This window comes from Oryctolagus cuniculus, chromosome 7, assembly GCF_964237555.1.
Source record: "Oryctolagus cuniculus chromosome 7, mOryCun1.1, whole genome shotgun sequence".
Lineage (NCBI taxonomy): Eukaryota > Metazoa > Chordata > Mammalia > Lagomorpha > Leporidae > Oryctolagus > Oryctolagus cuniculus.
In genome coordinates, this window is record NC_091438.1 from 153035166 (window position 1) to 153051844 (window position 16679).

Sequence of the window (16679 nt, forward strand, 5' to 3'; positions counted from 1 at the left end):
CGTTTGCTTCTCATTTTCAATAAAATTCATGTGTGAGTGTCACTGGTGTTTGTAATACTCTGTTTTAGCTGACGAGTGGATGCGACACGACAAGTCCTTTGTTCCAGCAGGAGAAGGAGGAGGGGGAGGGAAGGCAAGACCCATCCCCTTAACCCCCAGCCTAACTGTGCACTGCGCACTCTCTCTCAGGTCCTGTCTGGAGAGGTGCCCATCCGTTCTTACGGATGTCCCTGCCCTAATAAACCTTGCTGCTTTGCTTTCCCCTGCCCTCTGTCTCACGCCTGAATTCTTTCTTGCGTGAAGACAAGGACCCTTTGCTTCTCCGGTGACAGTGGGTGACCCACTGCCCGCGTGTACAAGATGGAGCACGTGGCAGAAGGCCCTGACCCCCAGGTCCAGGCCTTTTTAAGGAGGGCTGGGGCTGGGGTGAGGGTAAAGGGCAGCAGGGAGAGGAATTCCAGGAACTGGGCAGGGACCTTGGGAACCTGGAAAATAATACAGGGTTGGGTATGAAGGCCATAGGGTGTGAGACCCAACTGAGTGTCAAGGGCAAGGAACACATTCCAAAGTTTGTCTCCTTTGGGCAATGAGGGACAATGGCTGAGGCTATGTCCTTGTTCCATCACCTGTGACTTCAAATTTTCTCAGATCCACATGTTTTACAAACTAAAATAGATGAAATTAATTTTAATATATATTAAGATTTATTTATTTATTTGAAAGGCACATTTGGAGAGAGGCGGGGAGAGAGACAGAGACAGAGAGCAGTCTTCCATCTGCTGGTTAACTCCCCAGTTGGCCACAACGTCTGGAGCTGGGTCAAGCCAAAGTCAGGAGTCAGGAGCTCCATCCAGGTCTCCCATGTGGGTGCAGGAGCCCAAGCACTTGGGTCATCTTCCACTGCTTTCCCAGGCACATCAGCAGGTAGCTGGATAGGAAGTGGAGCAGCCGGGACTCAAACCGGCGCCCATAGGGGATGCCAGCACGGCAGGCCAGGGCTTTAACCCACCGCACCACAGCGCCAACTCCTTAATATATTTTTTTTTCAGGCAGAGTGGACAGTGAGAGAGAGAGACAGAGAGAAAGGTCTTCCTTTTCCGTTGGTTCACCCCACAATGGCTGCCGCAGCCGGCGCACTGCAGCTGGCGCACTGCGCTGATCCGAAGCCAGGAGCCAGGTGCTTCTCCTGGTCTCCCATGGGGTGCAGGGCCCAAGCACTTGGGCCATCCTCCACTGCCCTCCCGGGCCACAGCAGAGAGCTGGACTGGAAGAGGAGTGATCGGGACAGAATCCAGCGCCCTGACTGGGCCTAGAACCCGAGGTGCCAGCGCCTCTAGGCGGAGGATTAGCCTATTGAGCTGCGGCGCCGGCCTCCTTAATATATTTTTATTTAACTCATTATATCCAAAATGTTATCATCTCAACATGCAGTCAATGTTTTTTAAGTTAGTGTCTTCACTTCATACCTGCTAAACCTGCTTGCATTCAGCTTCAGACTTGGAGCCCTGGGTGGCCGTGGCCCCCGGGCCAAGACAGCGCAGCCCAGCTCCCAGGCGTGGCTTGGGAAGGATTCGGTTTCCAGCCTGGCTTGACCATGAGAGATAGGATCGGGGCTGGGCTGAGAAGTAGGAAATGAGGGTGGGAACAGGACTCGCCCTGGGGCGGTAGCAAGGCCACCATCACCATCGCGTGACCAGCACAGACCTCTTGCTCGGGCGGCAGGAGGTGGCGGTGGCCCTGCATCCAAGCTGCGGCCCACTCGTGGGCACTGTCTGCGTGGTGCCGGGCCGGCGCTTCTCCACTGCGATGAACGGCTGAGTGGGGAGGGGGCTTCGAGGAAAGCAGAGCCCCTCTCAAAACATCAGGGAGTCTTTGGCAAGTGCTCAGGGCCTCAAGGACGCAGCCCTGGGTTTGCTAAGCGGACCGCCTCCGGGACCGCAGCGGGAGAGCCCGGCCCGGCTTCCGGCCTGCCCATCTCACACTCAGGTCCGTCTGCCCCGCTCCGCCCGCTCTCCAGCCGGCCCAGGGCCCTGCGGGCTGTGAGGCCAGCGAGGCTGCAGCCTGCGCCCTCCAATGCGGTCTCTCTGTGGACAGACACGTGGACACGCACCCGTGCGTGAATCTGCACGCGGCCCTTCAGGACACGGCCTGAGACGGCACAGGTCCCGCAGCCAGTGCGGCCTCGGATGCAATGCAGAGACGCAAGGCTCACAAGACAGAAGGGGCTGCTTCTGCCACCTTTTCTAACCATCCAGAGTGCACACTAACTGGCAAATCCGTGGATGGGTGACACTGTCGGTGACTGGTTATCACCGTGTGTGCTCGACTTGGTGCCGACCGGCTGTGCGGGGCTTCTCACGGCACCACCGCTCTGCAGCCGGCTGACGTGGGGCCAGGTGATGGGAATGTTGCTGCCCCACAATCACCCCCGGGAGCAGAGTTGCAGGTGCCGTCTGTTGTCAGCTGGAATGTGGTTGTGCAATGTGTGACTGTGTAGACGTGAGGTACGTGACCGCGTAGACGAGGCCTCCCGGATGGAGCAGGACCCAGCAGAGGAAGGAAATGGTGCCCCAGCCCTGCCCTCCCTCCTCGCAGGGCCAAGGGCTGAGGCAGGAGTGGAATCAGAGCCCCTGGCCCAGAGCCCCTCTCTCCCTGCTGGCCAGAGACCCCACTCAAGGGCATGGGGCCGTGCGGGGAGGGGCGGGAAGGAGAGCTGAGTCCCCCAGGCAGAGAAGGGCTGCCCAGGGGTCCGACAGCCCAGGCCCCCGGCCCCTGGCCAGGACTCCAGAGGCGCTGAGTGAATCCCTCAAAGCGCGCAGCGTGCCGCCGCCACATTCCCACATCCATCCCACGCTTCGCCGTGACCTTACCCGCAAGTTACACGCTGCACATGACCCGGCTACAGCTGGCTCAGCCCCCCCCCCCCCCGGAAAGTAACCACCAGCTTCAGGACTCGGCTCTGGGCCCGGCCCAACCGTGCAGGCTGCGTGCCGCTAGCCGCTCCCTGCAAGAAAAAACAGACGCCCAGAGAGGTCCCCAGCTAGGGACCTGACCCCTGGGCCTCCCCTCCAAGGTCAGAGGCCACGCCCTTCTCTCCCCGCTGGCCAGCGACTCTGTGCCCCCAGGAAAAGACCCCAGCAGGAGGCGGCTCAGGACCGCCCTCTCACCCACCAGCCCTCTGGCCACAGGCTTGGCAGGGGCCGAAGGACAGGAGCTAGGCGGGCTGTGGATCCAGCGTTCCCCCCACCAACGCCACCAGGAGGTGCCTCGTGGCTCTTCCGGGCCCCAGGGGAGCCATGGGAGACCTCCGGCCCTGAATCCGCCAACAGCTGTGACCACTTCAGCTATTTTAAACCCGTGGGCACCAGGAAACTCCTGTCCCGTCAGCCAGGCACCGCGCCCAACACCGCGGGCTGCAGCCAGGGCAGGCGGCCTGGGTGTGGGCGGTGGGTGGGGTGGGGGTCGGATGGTTTCGGGGGAGGGGGCCTTCACTTTCTGGGCGCTCACCTTGTGTGACCCCCGCTGGTGTTTCCAGTCGGCATGCTGCCGTCTCACTGTGCGATCCTCTCCTGCTGCTGAGCCACCGGTTCAGGGAGGCGGGAAAGCGGGTGCTGGCAAGGGGGGTCCGAGCCCCAGCCTCTCCTCCACGACACACGGACACTGCGCTCCTCATGCCCACCATGGCCTCACAGGTCCCCTTCCTGGCCCTGCCACTCTTGGGAGCCCTGGCACTCAGGATAAATCCTTCACCTCCCTGCGGCTTGCTTTACCCATCTGTAAAGTGGGGACGCCTGGGAGGGTGGAATGACCCAGCCCCAGGGCACAGGGCTGTGCCGTGAGCACACGACTCCTCCTGCCCTCCTGGGGCTCACAGCCCTTTGCCCGGCATTGTCACCGTCCTGCTCCTGCTGTGACCCGCTGTGACCCGCTCAGACCTCCACCGGCAAGGGGTGCGGGATCCTCCCCGCAGTCCGGCCCCAGTTTCGCATGGGTGAGACGGGGTCGTGCTCTGTGACCACCCCATCCCTGCAAGGTGGGAGCCCTGGTATCGGTGCTGTGCCTGCCACCAGGAAGCGTTCAAAAGTAACCCCTGGTGTCCAGACACAAGCCCAGCTCTGGGGGACCGCGCAGTCAACTCGAAGCCAAACAAGTATTTTCCCACCTGGGCTGCCTCCTGATTGGACAATGAGATCATCAGGGATGCCAGGAGCCAATCAGAAGTTACCAGTCTCTGGGGCTGATGCTATGGCGTAACGGGCAAAGCCACTGCCTGTGGTGCCAGCATCCATATTGGCACCAGTTCAAGTCCTGGCTGCTCCACTTCCAAACCAGATCCCTGCTGATGGCCTGGGAAAGCAGTGGAGGATGGTCCAAGTGCTTGGGCCCCTGCAGCCGCGTGGGAGACCCAGAAGAAGCTCCTGGCTCCCGGCTTTGGACCGGCCCAGCTCCAGCCTTTGTGGCCAATTAGGGAGTGAACCAGCAAATGGGAGATTCTCTCTCTCTCTCTCTCTCTTTCTGTCTCTCCCTCTCTCTCTGTAGCTCTGCCTCTCAAATAAATGAATAAATAAATATTAAAAAAAAGAAAGTTACCAGTCTCCGCCTGGGTCTAGGAACAGCGCCTTGGGGGGGCAGGGGGGTGCCCTTTGGGCAGAATTCAGGCACTCGGGCATCCCTCCTTTCCCACCCGCACTCCTCCATATCCTGTCCCCTGCGTGGCAGCTGTGGGGACAGGGTTGGAGTCGGGGGCTGGGTGAGTCAACTCGGGGCACTCGCGAGCCTCACCCCTCGTGTCCAGATACGCGCCCTTCCCGGGGCCCCCTCGGCCGGGCCCACCTCCCTGCCCCAGAGGCCCCAGGCTTCTGCCCACCACCTGCCATTCCTGCTTCTCCCCCCCCCCCACCACCACCAAGGAGCACTAACTCGCCCAGGACTGAACCACCCCAGGCCAGAGGGGAGGCTCTGGGCTCTCACTGTATGCCACCTGCCCTCGGCCTCCACGGGACACTAACTGACCTCTGGGTGGCATCCCCCAGCAGCCCCAGGCCAGAACTGCGGCCCTAATCCTCGCCCCCTGCCTATCCCTCAACTGGCACCTCCTGTCCGTCACCAGGTGCCGCCCAAATCTCAGCCCATAAACACTGGTCAGATGGATCCCCTCCTCTCGGGCCCTGTCACGCGGCTCCGGCCAGGGGCCTCATGGCTGTCCTCAGCCCAGCCTCCTTGCCCAGGGCACAGGACAGCCAATGACCCAGGTCACTGCCCGTTGACCAGGCTCCTTTCGCCTGCCTGCCAGTGCCTGGGCTCGGCATTCAGGCCCCTTTTAGCTGCGGGGCTCGAAGCCCCACCGCTCTCCATTTACCCCATGTTGAGGCTGACTTCATTGTTGAGGGAGGCGATACCTGCCAGGCTCTGTCCAGCTTTCTGGCCTCTGCTCATCCCCTTCCTTTGCAGGAATAAGAAATCCGCTCCTTTGGGAAGACGTCGCGTCCTCAGCCCGGGTTTGCATTTTCTGCCACCGCAGCCAGGGCGTGCCCAGCACCTGCGAGCCCCCTGAAATTTCGTTGACACCAAGAATGAGCCGAGGGCCAACGTTTGGGGCAGCAGTGAAGCCACCGCTGGGAGTCAGTAGCCCATAGTCGGTGCCCCGGTTGAGTACTGCCTCCGCTCCTAACCCCGGCTTCCTGCTGATGCCCATTCTGGGATACCGCAGTAATGCCCCGAGTGATTGGGTCCCTGCCCTCCTGGGGGACACCTGGATTGAGTTCCCACTGCCCCGCCCAGCCCCAGCTGTAGCCAACATTTGGGGTGTGAACCAGCAGATGGGATCTCTCGCTCGCTCGCTCTCTTCCCCTGTCTGCCTTCCAGATAAATAAATACACGGTGAAAAGAAGTCAAAAAGGCCCAAACCAAGGGCGGACGGCAGGCGAGAGTTTGCTCCCGCTAATCCCGGGGCGGGACGAGCCTGGGGCGGGGCCACGCTTGACGGATGGGCCCGAGGTCCGCCCCGCCCACGCTCCGCCCACCAGCTCCGCGATAAGGCTGCCGGCCGGGCAGCGGCGGCGCAGGCGGCTGCAGCGCGCTCACCTGCTGCAGGTGCTCCGGCGGCGGACGGGCGAGCGAGGGCAAGAGGCGGGGCAGTGCGGACAGGCAGGCAGGATGCCTCGCGAGCGGACGGTGCGGCTGCAGTACGGGAGCCGCGTGGAGGCGGTGTACGTGCTGGGCACGCCACTCTGGATCGATGTCTACAGGTGAGCCGGCGGGAGTCTCTCCAGCCGCGGCGCTCGGGGCTGGGGTCTCGCCCCTGACAGCTGGAGGCTCGGCCCTCCCCGCCCCTGGGGACGTAGGCAGCCTTCCTCCAACCGCCCCTCATCCCTAGGTCCTCGCGCCGGAAACCCCAAGAACCTCACCCAGAAGCCTGAAAACCCCAAACTTGAGTCTATTTCCCCGAAATTCTGAAGCCCTCCCTCCCAGGCACCCTGGCAGCTCTCCGGCCCTGGCCCCCCACCTCCCGGCCCTCCGCAGCCCCTCCCCCAGAGTGAGCGCGGCACTCAGCCTCCCCACCACCCTCTCCCCTTTCACTTCCCCACTGCCTTCCCCTGGAACCCTCCTGACTCACCGCCCACCTCCGCTGCTGCGCCCCACTCCCGGCTCAGCCCAGCCGCCTCCGAGGTTTGCCGGGGACTGGGACAGAACCAGAGAGGAGCTGGCCTGGGCTGGAATCTGGCCGTGGGGATGGCTTAGGCTCCGATTTCGCTCTGCGGGGGCTGCTGATGGTTGCCTTCCCCAAGCACTGGCCGAGAGTTCTGTGTCCCCAAATGCCTTTCCCTGACTTCGCCCCAGGAGCGAAGGGACCACATTCCACCTGCTGAGGGCCTGGGGTGGGCGCAGAGCGCTCCCGGAGGCAGGATCCTGTTCCCTTCCCCTCTTTCTGTCCCTGAACTTGGTGGAATTCAGAATTTCTGAGACAGCCGGACATAGGGTAGCCCTGCCACTACCCCAGCCCCAAGAAGCAGCCAGACCCAATGAGCCGCTTCCCCAGTGCCGGGGTGGGGGTGGGGGGCTGGGAAGGTGTGGTTGGTGAGGGTGACAGGGTGAGGCGGGCCCGCTGTGAGGTCCTACCTGGGTTTGATCTGCAGTCCAATATTCCAAGCATCTGAAATATTCCTCTTTGCCAGAGTGGGAGGGGTTGGGGCTGGGAGGCGGGGCTCTGCAGGGGGTCCCCTGTGCTGCTGCTCCTGGGTCCCCTAACTTCTCTGTTCCGGGCTCACGTGGAGGCACCAACGTGCCTTAGTGCCTCCAAATCGTGCCGACCCCTGGAGCAGCCGGCCTCTGCCAGGCCCAGCCCGAGTCCACCCGAGCGTCTCCCCGCACGGCCTCCCTGGCCCTGGCAGCCCTGCCCACCTGCCCTGCCAGGCTCCTGCCGCCTGCACAGCAGGCACTGGGCGCCTCAAGCCTCAGGACAGGAGTGGGGAACATCCCCCACGCCCCTGCCCCTGGCCTCAGCCCCGCGTGCAAAGCCCAGAGGGGAGCGGGGGGTCTCTGCGTGTCAGACAGCAGTGGAGCGCGGTCGGGGTGCCAGCGGCCTGGGAGAGCTCCCCTCACTCCCCCACCCCAGCTCTGCGCGGGCGCTGCCAGGGAGCGGGGCGGAAGCCAGGATGCTCGGGTCTCTAAGCCTCAGCTGTCACCGTACCCGCCTGTTTGTTTGCTGAGGCACTTTTAGTGCTGCCTGCCAGGCGGGCGCAGTGCCTCGGTGCCTCGGCGGGGGTGGGGAGCAAGGAGGGGCTCTGCTCAGCCCCCCCCCCATCCTGGCAGAAAGGGGCCCAGCACAGCGAGGGCAGGGAATGGGGCAGGTGGGGCTCATCCTCTTTCTGGCAGTGGCCAGCAGTGTGGCTGTCCCTCTGCACCTCCTCCAGAGGCCAGCACAGCCCCAACAGCTCCTCCTTGAAATTCAGCATGAGCTGTGGGTGGGTTTTTTTTTTATATATTTATTTCTTTATTTGAAAGGCAGAGTTACAGACAGAAAGCAGAGAGAGAGAGAGAGAGAGAGAGAGAGAGAGAGAGAGGTCTTCCATCTGCTGGTTCACTCCGCAGATGGTCGCAATGGCCAGAGCTGGGCAGATCTGAAGCCAGGAGCCAGGAGCTTCTTCCGGGTCTCCCACGTGGGTGCAGGGGCCCAAGCACTTGGGCCATCTTCTACTGCTTTCCCAGGCCACAGCAGAGAGCTGGATCAGAAGTGGAACAGCCGGGCCTCAAACCAGCGTCCATATGGGATGCCGGCACTGCAGGCGGCAGCTTTACCCGCTGCACCGCAGCGCCAGCCCCAGCATCAGTTTTACTCTCCCGGCATCCTACTCCAATTGCAGACTAACAGCCTTCCGAGGGCTCGACAGCCGCAAGCAGCCGCGGCCGCGGCCTTGGGCAGCAGCGTCTCTCAGTCCTGGCCTGCTTGTGTTTAGGGCGGCAGAACTCTCTGTTCCAAACGATGTGTTGGTTTATTTCTTTAAGAGGCAGAGAAACAGAGAGAGGGCTCGTCTCTGCTGGTTCTCTCCCCACATGCCCACAATAGCTGGGGTTGGGCCAGGCCCAAGGTCTGGAGCTGGGAACTCAACCCAGGGCTCCTGCCTGGGTGGCAGGGACCCAGTTACTTGAGCCGTCACCGCTGCCTCCCAGGGGCTGTGTGAGCAGAAAGCTGGAGCCAGGACTTGAACCCGGGGACTCCAATACGGGATGCAGGTGTCCGATTTTGGCCTCGGGACCGCTAGGCCCGGTGCCTGCCCCTGGGCTCTTCTTCATCGTGGGGCCTTCTGTCCTGTGCATTGCAGGACACTCAGTGAGATGCTTGCAGACCCCACCCCAGCCCCTGCCAGGGGGGACACCCAGGCCCCTCTCAGAACCAAGGCGGCTGGGCTGCTCCGGCTGCCGTCCTGTCCAGCTGTGCAGGCGTCAGAGCCGCGGTCAGCGCTGACCAGGGCAGGACCTCCGTGAGCACCGGCTCCGAGCGCGTCCTCTCCCTCCCCCGTCGCCGATGCCCTCGAAGGTTGCTCTTTGTCCCGCTTTGCACTGAGGGCGGTGAGGCTCAGGGAGCTCAGGTCTTTTGCCTGATGTCACCCAGGACGCGGGGCCAGGTCCGTGTCACTCACAGCGCATGCTCTGTGCGACCCTAAAGCCAGCAGGAGCAAGCGGACGAGCCTCGCAGCCTCTGTCCCTCCCTGCCCCCACCCCTTCTGCCCCAAGAAACTTCACTCCCACTTGGCCTCTGCTTCCCACGGCGTCCTTCCTGGCCCTGGCCCACTGGAGCCTCCACGGGGACCCCAAGGACGGGGCCCGGTTAGGTAGGGAAGGCTGTGAGCATGGCGGGCTAGCAGGCAGGGCACCTGCCTGTTCCCCGGGCTTTGGGTTCCCTCCCTGAGCTGCACCCTGCCCTGGTGTGGACAGAAACTGTCCTCCCCACCCCCAGCAGGGGCGAGTGGTGCTCAGGGTGAGGGCTGCTCCCCGGCGCTGGGGAGGCTGCTGGGCCCTGCAAAGAGGCAAGATCTGAGATAACCCGGACGAGGGTCCCATCCCCTTGCTGTGTGACCTTGGATGAATGCCTCTACCTCTCTGAGCACCCATCAGCCCAAATGAGGGTCCATCAGAGAACAGTCAGGACCCTGTGATGAGTGGGGGGTCAACCACGTTGCTGCCCACAGAGGACTCACCCAGGCCCAGGGGAAGGAGCGCTCTAGACCTCCCTCACGCTCCCAGAAGAACTGGTCTCCAGCAAGCCGCGAGTGTCTGCAGAGGAAAGAGGAAGTGGGATTTTTTCTGGAGGTTGTACTCAGTGATCGTTGTCAGATACTTGCCTTAGTTCTGGCGCAGTACACCTTGCCCCTCCCTCCTCAGCTTCCCGGTGGTCCCTTTGTAGGGCCAGCCTGTGTCGCCGGGACTGGCCAGGGTCCCCATCTGACTTGGGCACAGGTTGGAGAGAGGCTCAGAGTGGCTGCTGTTCCCAGGCTGGTCTCATCCGCCCACCCACCTGTGCCGGGGGCGTGGACTCCCCAGGGGTCTCGAGGGATTGGATGGGCAGCCCTGGAGTGGCACTCAAGCTGCCGCCCCCCGGGCCTGGTCTCAGATGGGGCGCCTCCCTTCGCGCCCTGGTTCACGCGTCTGTCCGGGGGTGAGCATGCTGGAGAGAGCGCTGTCCATCTCTCCCCATCCCGAGGTCTGCGTGAGGTCCAGGAAGAAGCGCTGGCATTGGCCGTGGTCTCTGGCACCTGCTGAGCACTCAGCCGCTCCCGCCTGACCTGAGATGAGCCCGAGGTGGCGAGTGGGGGTGCTCCAGGTGCCACCCCTGCTCCTTGCCCAGGGGTCCCCAAGGCAGAGACTGAACAGGCGCCTTGCTTGCCCCCCACCCTCTGGCAGAGGACAGGAAGAGGGTCCCAGGGCAGGGTTCCTAGACGTCGGCCCCAGGAGCCTCTGGGGAAGCAGCAAGTGCAGACGTGCGTCCCGTCTGGGGACGTGAATCATTCTCCCTCCCCCTCCGCTGACTGGCTCCCGCCTCCCGCTGCCTCTGGGTTGCTGTGAGTGCCGGGAACGTGTTTGCTTCAGAAAGTCTCATGGGGCAAAGGCAGGAGGGACTGTGAGCCGCAGTGGGGACTTGGGGTGCCGTGGGGCCCCCCGTAGTGTGCCAGGCCCTGCCTCGCAGAGGCTGTCTCCTGACAGTTCCATGCACAGGCCCCATTCCAGCCACACTGGCATTGTCGGCACCATCAGCCTTTGAATGCACCAAACCCGTCCCACCTCAGGGCCTTTGCACTTGCTGTTCGGTCTGCCCGGACCACTGTGTTCAGACCCTTGGTATCCAAGTGCTTCCCTGAACCCCAGGCGCTATGTGTCTTGTTGCCTGGTTTACTTTCCTTTGCAGATCTGCCTATTTCTTTTCTTTTTAAAGATTTATTTTATTTATTTGAAAGACAGAGTTACAGAGAGGTAGATCCAGAGAGAGAGAGAGAGAGAGAGAGGTCTTCCATCTGCTGGTTCACTCCCCAAATGACCAATCCAAAGCCAGGAGCCAGGAGCTTCTTCTGGGTCTCCCACGCAGGTGCAGGTGCAGGTGGGCCATCTTCCACTGCTTTCCCAGGCCACAGCAGGGAGCTGGATCAGAAGTGGAGCAGCCGGGTCTCAAACCAGCACCCATATGGGATGCGGGCTCTGCAAGCCGGGGCTTGAACCCGCTGCGCCACAGCGCCGGTCCGATCTGCCTGTTTCTTACAGGGAGCGGCTACAGGCAGCCTTCTCAGCACGGTGCCCCCATCCCGCCTGCGTCTCAGCCTCCCTAGCATTTTATGAGCAGAGGCTGTTATCACCCTGCTTTCCCAGGGGGGTCGTGGTGACACAGTCCTGCCCCCCAACCGCTCGGCCAGTCTGCCCTCCTGGGGCTGTGTTTTAAGCCCGAGCGCCTCCTGGCTCTTTCTCCTCTCTAGTCAATGAATGAATGAATGAATGAATGACTGGAGGGGGGGGCGATGCCGGTGGGTCAGCCTATCACATGCTGAGCTCCCCACCCCCACCCTCCAGGGGCGGGCGCCATGGAAGGTCAAGGGCTTTCGGCCCAGCTTGGCGCCTGCTCCTGCGTGATGATGCTGGGCGGCTTCCAGGCCGGATCAGGTGGCCCCATAAATTAGAGCAACACCCCGAGCCTTCAGCCCCAAGCAGGAGGCCCTGCCAGGAGCTGCTCGCGGGCTCTGGTTTCAGGCCGGTTCCCAGGCGGCAGGAGGGCAGTGAGGAGGGCCTGGCCCAGGGCTCTCCACACAGCTGGGGGCCCTAGGGCCTCCCTCACCGGCCACAGGGCGCCGATGGGACCACCCGGCAGAGCTCACGCCCATGCCCACCCACAGCTGGCCGGCACCTGTCCCACTTCAGTTTTGGGAGGCTGCCCCCTCCTGCCCAGCCATGCCCAACCCTGAGGCCAGGGGCTCTGATGCCCACGCCTGCTTAGCTCATTCGAGAGTCCAGGACAGGAAGCCAGCCTGCGGTGTCCCCCTGTGGGCCCCTGACTCCCACCTGCGAAATAAGAGGGGGCTCCAGGGGCCCCTCAGGGTCTCTCATTTGGTCCTCTCCTGAGCCAGGCCCTCTGCCCCCACCAGGTTCCCTCCCTGGAGGACCACCCGGCAGTCTCCAGCAGGTGGAGTCTCTCCCAGGCAGGGAGCAGCCGGGCCCGGGTCTCCGAGAGCCTCTCATTACTGTCCTTCAGACCTGGAGTGGAGCTCACCCTCCACGGGCCTCAGTGCGCACAGGTCAAATGACACGGCGTTGGCACAGACCAAGGACTTAGCACATCACAGATACCCAGTAGCTACTTGAATTCGTATTGGGGTTTAATATAATATTATGGAAACAAAGAATACGAGGCAGGCGGGTCCCTGCCCTGGAAGAGTTATGACACTTGTGGGAGAAAGTGCTGAACGTTTGTCAGCTGTTGTTTGAGGAACCAGTGGAGGGAGAGATGTGTTCTGGCTGGGGAGGTCAGGGAGGACTTCCTGGAAGGGGTGGAGACTTAGCCAGGTCTCCAAGGGTGATGGAAGGTTCAGAAAGAGACAGGATGCTCCACGCAGGAGTAAGCACACCGAGCAGGAAAACCGGCACAGGGAGCGGAAGCATCGTGTCCATTCCTGCGGCACCAGTGAGCGCGAGCCCCGGCTTCGAGGGCATCGTTCAGGGTTGAATTTTCTTCTGTAGGTAGTAGGGAGCCATTGATGGTTTCAGAGGATGGGAGTCAGCAGATTATTTCTCCCTAAGGAGAAGCCTGGGGCAGCAGGAGGTGCCGGTGCCTCCAGGGAGAGACTGGCTGAAGGCACGCCAGGGCTGGCCTCCGCCGAGCCTGGCCAGAGCCCACCCTCAGGGACTAGCAGCTTCCCACCTTGGGCCTCGCCTCCCTCCCCCCCCCGTCTCTGCCCCCGAGGGTGCTCGCCAGGCTGGCACCCAGGACTCCCCCTCAGACTCCTCCAAAGGCCCAAGGGTGAGAAGTCCCTCCCAGGCGCCAGGAGCCAGGCGCACTCCGGGGATGAGCCCCGGCAGGTGTTAATGAGGCCCAGGCCGGGTGGACAGGCCGCAGGAGGCAGGTGCCAGCCAGGGACAGGCGTGCCACCCTTCAAGTCTGATGCTGAGTGAGCCACCCTGGCCCTCAGAGCCAGAGCCAGCGCACCCCTCTCCCCCCACCTCAACCAGAGAGGCTGGGTGGCTCCCCGAGGGCCACGCAGCCTTTGTGGGGCTGGACGGATGGGCCTGGCTTTGAGACGGCCAGCTGGCCAGTTTTCTGCACGCCATCCGCCATGCCAGCACCCATCCTGAGCCATCAGCCCCATCGCTCATCAGGACGGAGCAGTCACCTCACTGCCCCCACCCACACCCCAGGCGTCTGCGTGATCGGGTGGCCCCTGCTTGGAAACTTCCAGGACCCCTTCCACGCCCAGGAGAAAGGCTCCCCACCGTGAGCTGCCCCCCCAGCCACGCCCACCTCCCTCCGGTCCCGAACCTGCTGGCCTGGCGTCCACCCTGCCCGAGCCGTCCCTGCTTCTCAGAAATCCCCATCCTCTCCCTCTCCTCTCTGACTCAGTGGTGCTCAGACAGCAGTCCCTCCTCCCACTCCCCCTCCCCTTCCCCCTCCTGTATCCCCTCCCCCTCACATGGCTGGAGAAAGTAAGCCTGGGGGCAGACTGGGGGCTGAGTCTCCCAGGGGGATTGGCTTTGGCCAGCAGAGACCTCGGGGAAGAGTGTCCCTAGAGGCAGGACACATGCGGTTACAGGGGCCGTGGGCGGAAGGAGGCGGGGACACCGTGGCTGGGTGCTCGCCCCGGCTGGACACCAGGCGACGGGGCCTGGGGTGGGTTGTAGGAGCAGGCACTGGGGAGCCTCTGAAAATCTCCAGGCTGGCGGGTGCCCTGATTTCTGGTGTTAAAAATCACTCGTGCGGAAGCCTATGAGTTTCAATTCTTCCCAGGTTACACCGAGCGTGGCTGTGTCCCGGGTGCTGGGATCCACACAGGCGAGGTGCAGGCGCTGGCAGCCTGTCCTAGCCACGGCCTTCTCCTGATAAGCACGGGGGCCCTAAACCCGCCCCGCCCCCCTCCCGTGCCCTCTGTGCTGCCCTGGGCCCTCCAGGAACACATGTGCCCAGGTGCTCCCAGGCTGCCCCTGGCTCTCAGGTCCTGCGGGGCGGCAGGATGCTAAAGGGGATGAAAGCAGCCAACAGGATCCACAGGGACAATGGTGCCTTTGTCGCCTCTCTCAGGGCAGGGCTGGGGCTGCGTGGCGGGAGGGTGTGGGGCCCTGAGCCTGCAGAGCCACTGGCACAGGGGAATAGAGGCAGGCAGGACGTACCCACCCCCAGCAGGGACTCAGAGGAAGGGTCCCGGAGCCCCTCCCCCGCCCGTGAGCGTGGGGAGCGGCCTCTCTAAGCAGAGCTGAACGCTGAAGCACAGCACAGCTGCGGACCCGTGCAAGGTGGGCGGGGTCCTGGCAGAGGGAGCCCCCCAGCTCTCCACAGCAGCCCCTCTGCCTGCCCCTGCCCCTGGACCCCAGCTGGCCCCTTGGCTCCCTCGGGGAGTGTCTGGCGTTATCACAAAGAGCTCGGCTGCCATAGAGAGACTGCACCTGCTCACCCCCTGGGGGAGCCACGCTGCCTGCGGGAGAGGCCCGCCCGCTGTCCCGCTCCACGCAACTCCTGCCTGGCTCTGAGCCGCGTGCTCGCCCTAGGCTTGGCTCCTAGGGTGAGGCTGGGAGAGGACGCCCCTGCTCAGGGCAAAAGCCCAAACAATAGGAGATGCCCCCGCCCCGAGGGATGAGCGACAAGGCTGGGGGTGGGCGGCTGTCCTTTGTCCCCGGGGCTGCAGATGGACCCTCAGAAGCGGCCAGGGGGATACTCAACGCCCCCATCTTTGCACAGTAGGCCCAAACTGGCTCCATCCCAGCTCTAGTGCACCTGTGCCCACCCACCCAGAGTTTTTACCCGGATGCTAATGATGGTGTGAACAGAAGGCCAAGGCCACCAAGCATCCAGCCCCCAACGGGCCCAGTGTCTCCAGGACGGACTGAGCAGTCAGGAAGCGGACAGGTGGACAGGAGCAGCCTCGGAGCTGCTTTTCTGAGCCCACCTCCCACTGTCTCCTCCAGCGCCCAGGCCCAGGCGTCTATGCCTGTAGCCCCTGCTGGCTGGGGCCTGGGTCGGGGAGACCCACACCCACAGCCTTGGCCGCCCAGCGCTCTAAGCACACACCACCTTGCTGAACGTCTCGAACGCCCGCTCTCAAAGCGCCCTGGCCTGGCCCGGCAGTGCCAGCAGCTCCGGGAGCAGGAGCGGGCATGTGCACAGTGGTTAAGACACCTCTTGGGACACGGGCGTCCCGTGGCGGAGTGCACAGGTGTGAGTCCCAGCTCCGCCCCCAGTCCAGCTTCCGGCTGGCGCTCCCCCAGGAGGCAGCAGGTGACGGCTCAAGCGCCTGGGTCTCCCACGTGGGAGGCCCTGCTGGAATTCTGGGCTCCGGGTTCAGCCCGGCTGTGGCAGGCGCTTTGCTCAGGGACAGGGAGACAGGTTCTAAGCCCCACCCAGCCCTCGGAGCAAGTGGATTCTTCTCTGGGGGCCTCGGTCACCCGCGTGCCCCCTTCCCCAGGTGCACAGAGGAGCCCCTGGAGAGCCCGCGCCGCCTTGCGGCCCGCGGGGCTCCCCTTGACCCTGCTCCTCTCTCCCCACAGCGCGGCCCCCGCCGAGGCCCGGACCTTCAGCCTGAAGCACTCAGAGCGCGTGCGCGTCGAGGTGGTGCGGGACGGGGAGGCCGAGGAGGTGGCCACCAATGGCAAACAGCGCTGGCTCCTGTCACCCAGCACCACACTGCGCCTCACCATGGGCCAGGCGAGCACCGAGGCCAGCAGCGACAAGGTACCACGCCTGGGGTGGCCCCTCGCATGGCCAGCCGGGAAGCCTGGGGCGGGGCACAACCGGGCAGCCTAGACCCGCCCCCTCCCATAGAAACGGAACGCGTGCCACCTGCGTCGGCTTTCGCTCTCGTAGCCACGATAAGGACACGAGAAGAAACAGGTGAAATTAGCCTTTTAATGTGGCTTACTTGATCCTGGATCCCTGCATGTCGTTTTGACATGCCATCAATGTAAGAAGTGGAGATGATGGTTTATCTTCCTTTTTCACACCAAATCTCAATCCAGTGTGTATTCCACACTCCCACCTGGGGCCAGCTACCCCCTGGCCCTCTCTACACCCCGCCCCGGGGCCACGGACGGGCAGCCCTGGGTCCCTAGTTCACCTGGTCGCAGCCCGTCCAGGCCCAGAGAGGTTAGCGACCATGATCAAAACCTCATGGCAAGCGCTCAGCGGCCACACGGGCTGTACTGGATGGGGCAGTCAGAGGGAGGACACTGGGGACGCTGGGTGGTGGGTCGCTTTGCAACTCAGAGACGCGGGTCATTGAAAGTTGCAGCCGCAACCCTCTGGGGTCTGAGCACCCGGGGACGGGCGACGGGATTTGCTGCAGGGGTGAAGCCGAGACCAGAACTGTCCCCTTGCTGGGCTCTCTGACGGTGACCCTCGCCAAGTGCTCCACCAAGCAATGACACCGGGCAGTATTTAAACACCACAGACCCATCCCCTGGGAGCTAAGCAGGAGAGCGACACCCACGTGGTGGAGGTG

The 16679-nt window shown here is 63.3% G+C and overlaps 1 protein-coding gene and 1 long non-coding RNA gene across 2 annotated transcripts in view; one reads left to right on the forward strand and one right to left on the reverse strand.

Moving 5' to 3' along the window:
* Window positions 1-685: 685 nt before the first annotated feature.
* On the reverse strand, window positions 686-6693 carry LOC103346527 (uncharacterized). Its single transcript, XR_011390873.1, has 8 exons — window positions 6617-6693; window positions 6085-6332; window positions 5400-5550; window positions 3508-3572; window positions 2871-3004; window positions 1705-1830; window positions 1467-1618; window positions 686-928 (listed from the first exon to the last, which is right to left on the reverse strand). It is a non-coding gene; the product is annotated as an uncharacterized lncRNA (long non-coding RNA).
* The window catches only part of PADI2 (peptidyl arginine deiminase 2), a 38865-nt gene continuing 28298 nt past the window's right edge, over window positions 6113-16679 (forward strand). Inside the window, exons 1-2 of the mRNA XM_070079226.1 lie at window positions 6113-6248; window positions 15730-15913. Coding sequence (XP_069935327.1) covers window positions 6157-6248; window positions 15730-15913 — 276 coding nt within the window. The 5' untranslated portion in view covers window positions 6113-6156. The remainder of the gene's footprint in view (window positions 6249-15729; window positions 15914-16679) is intronic.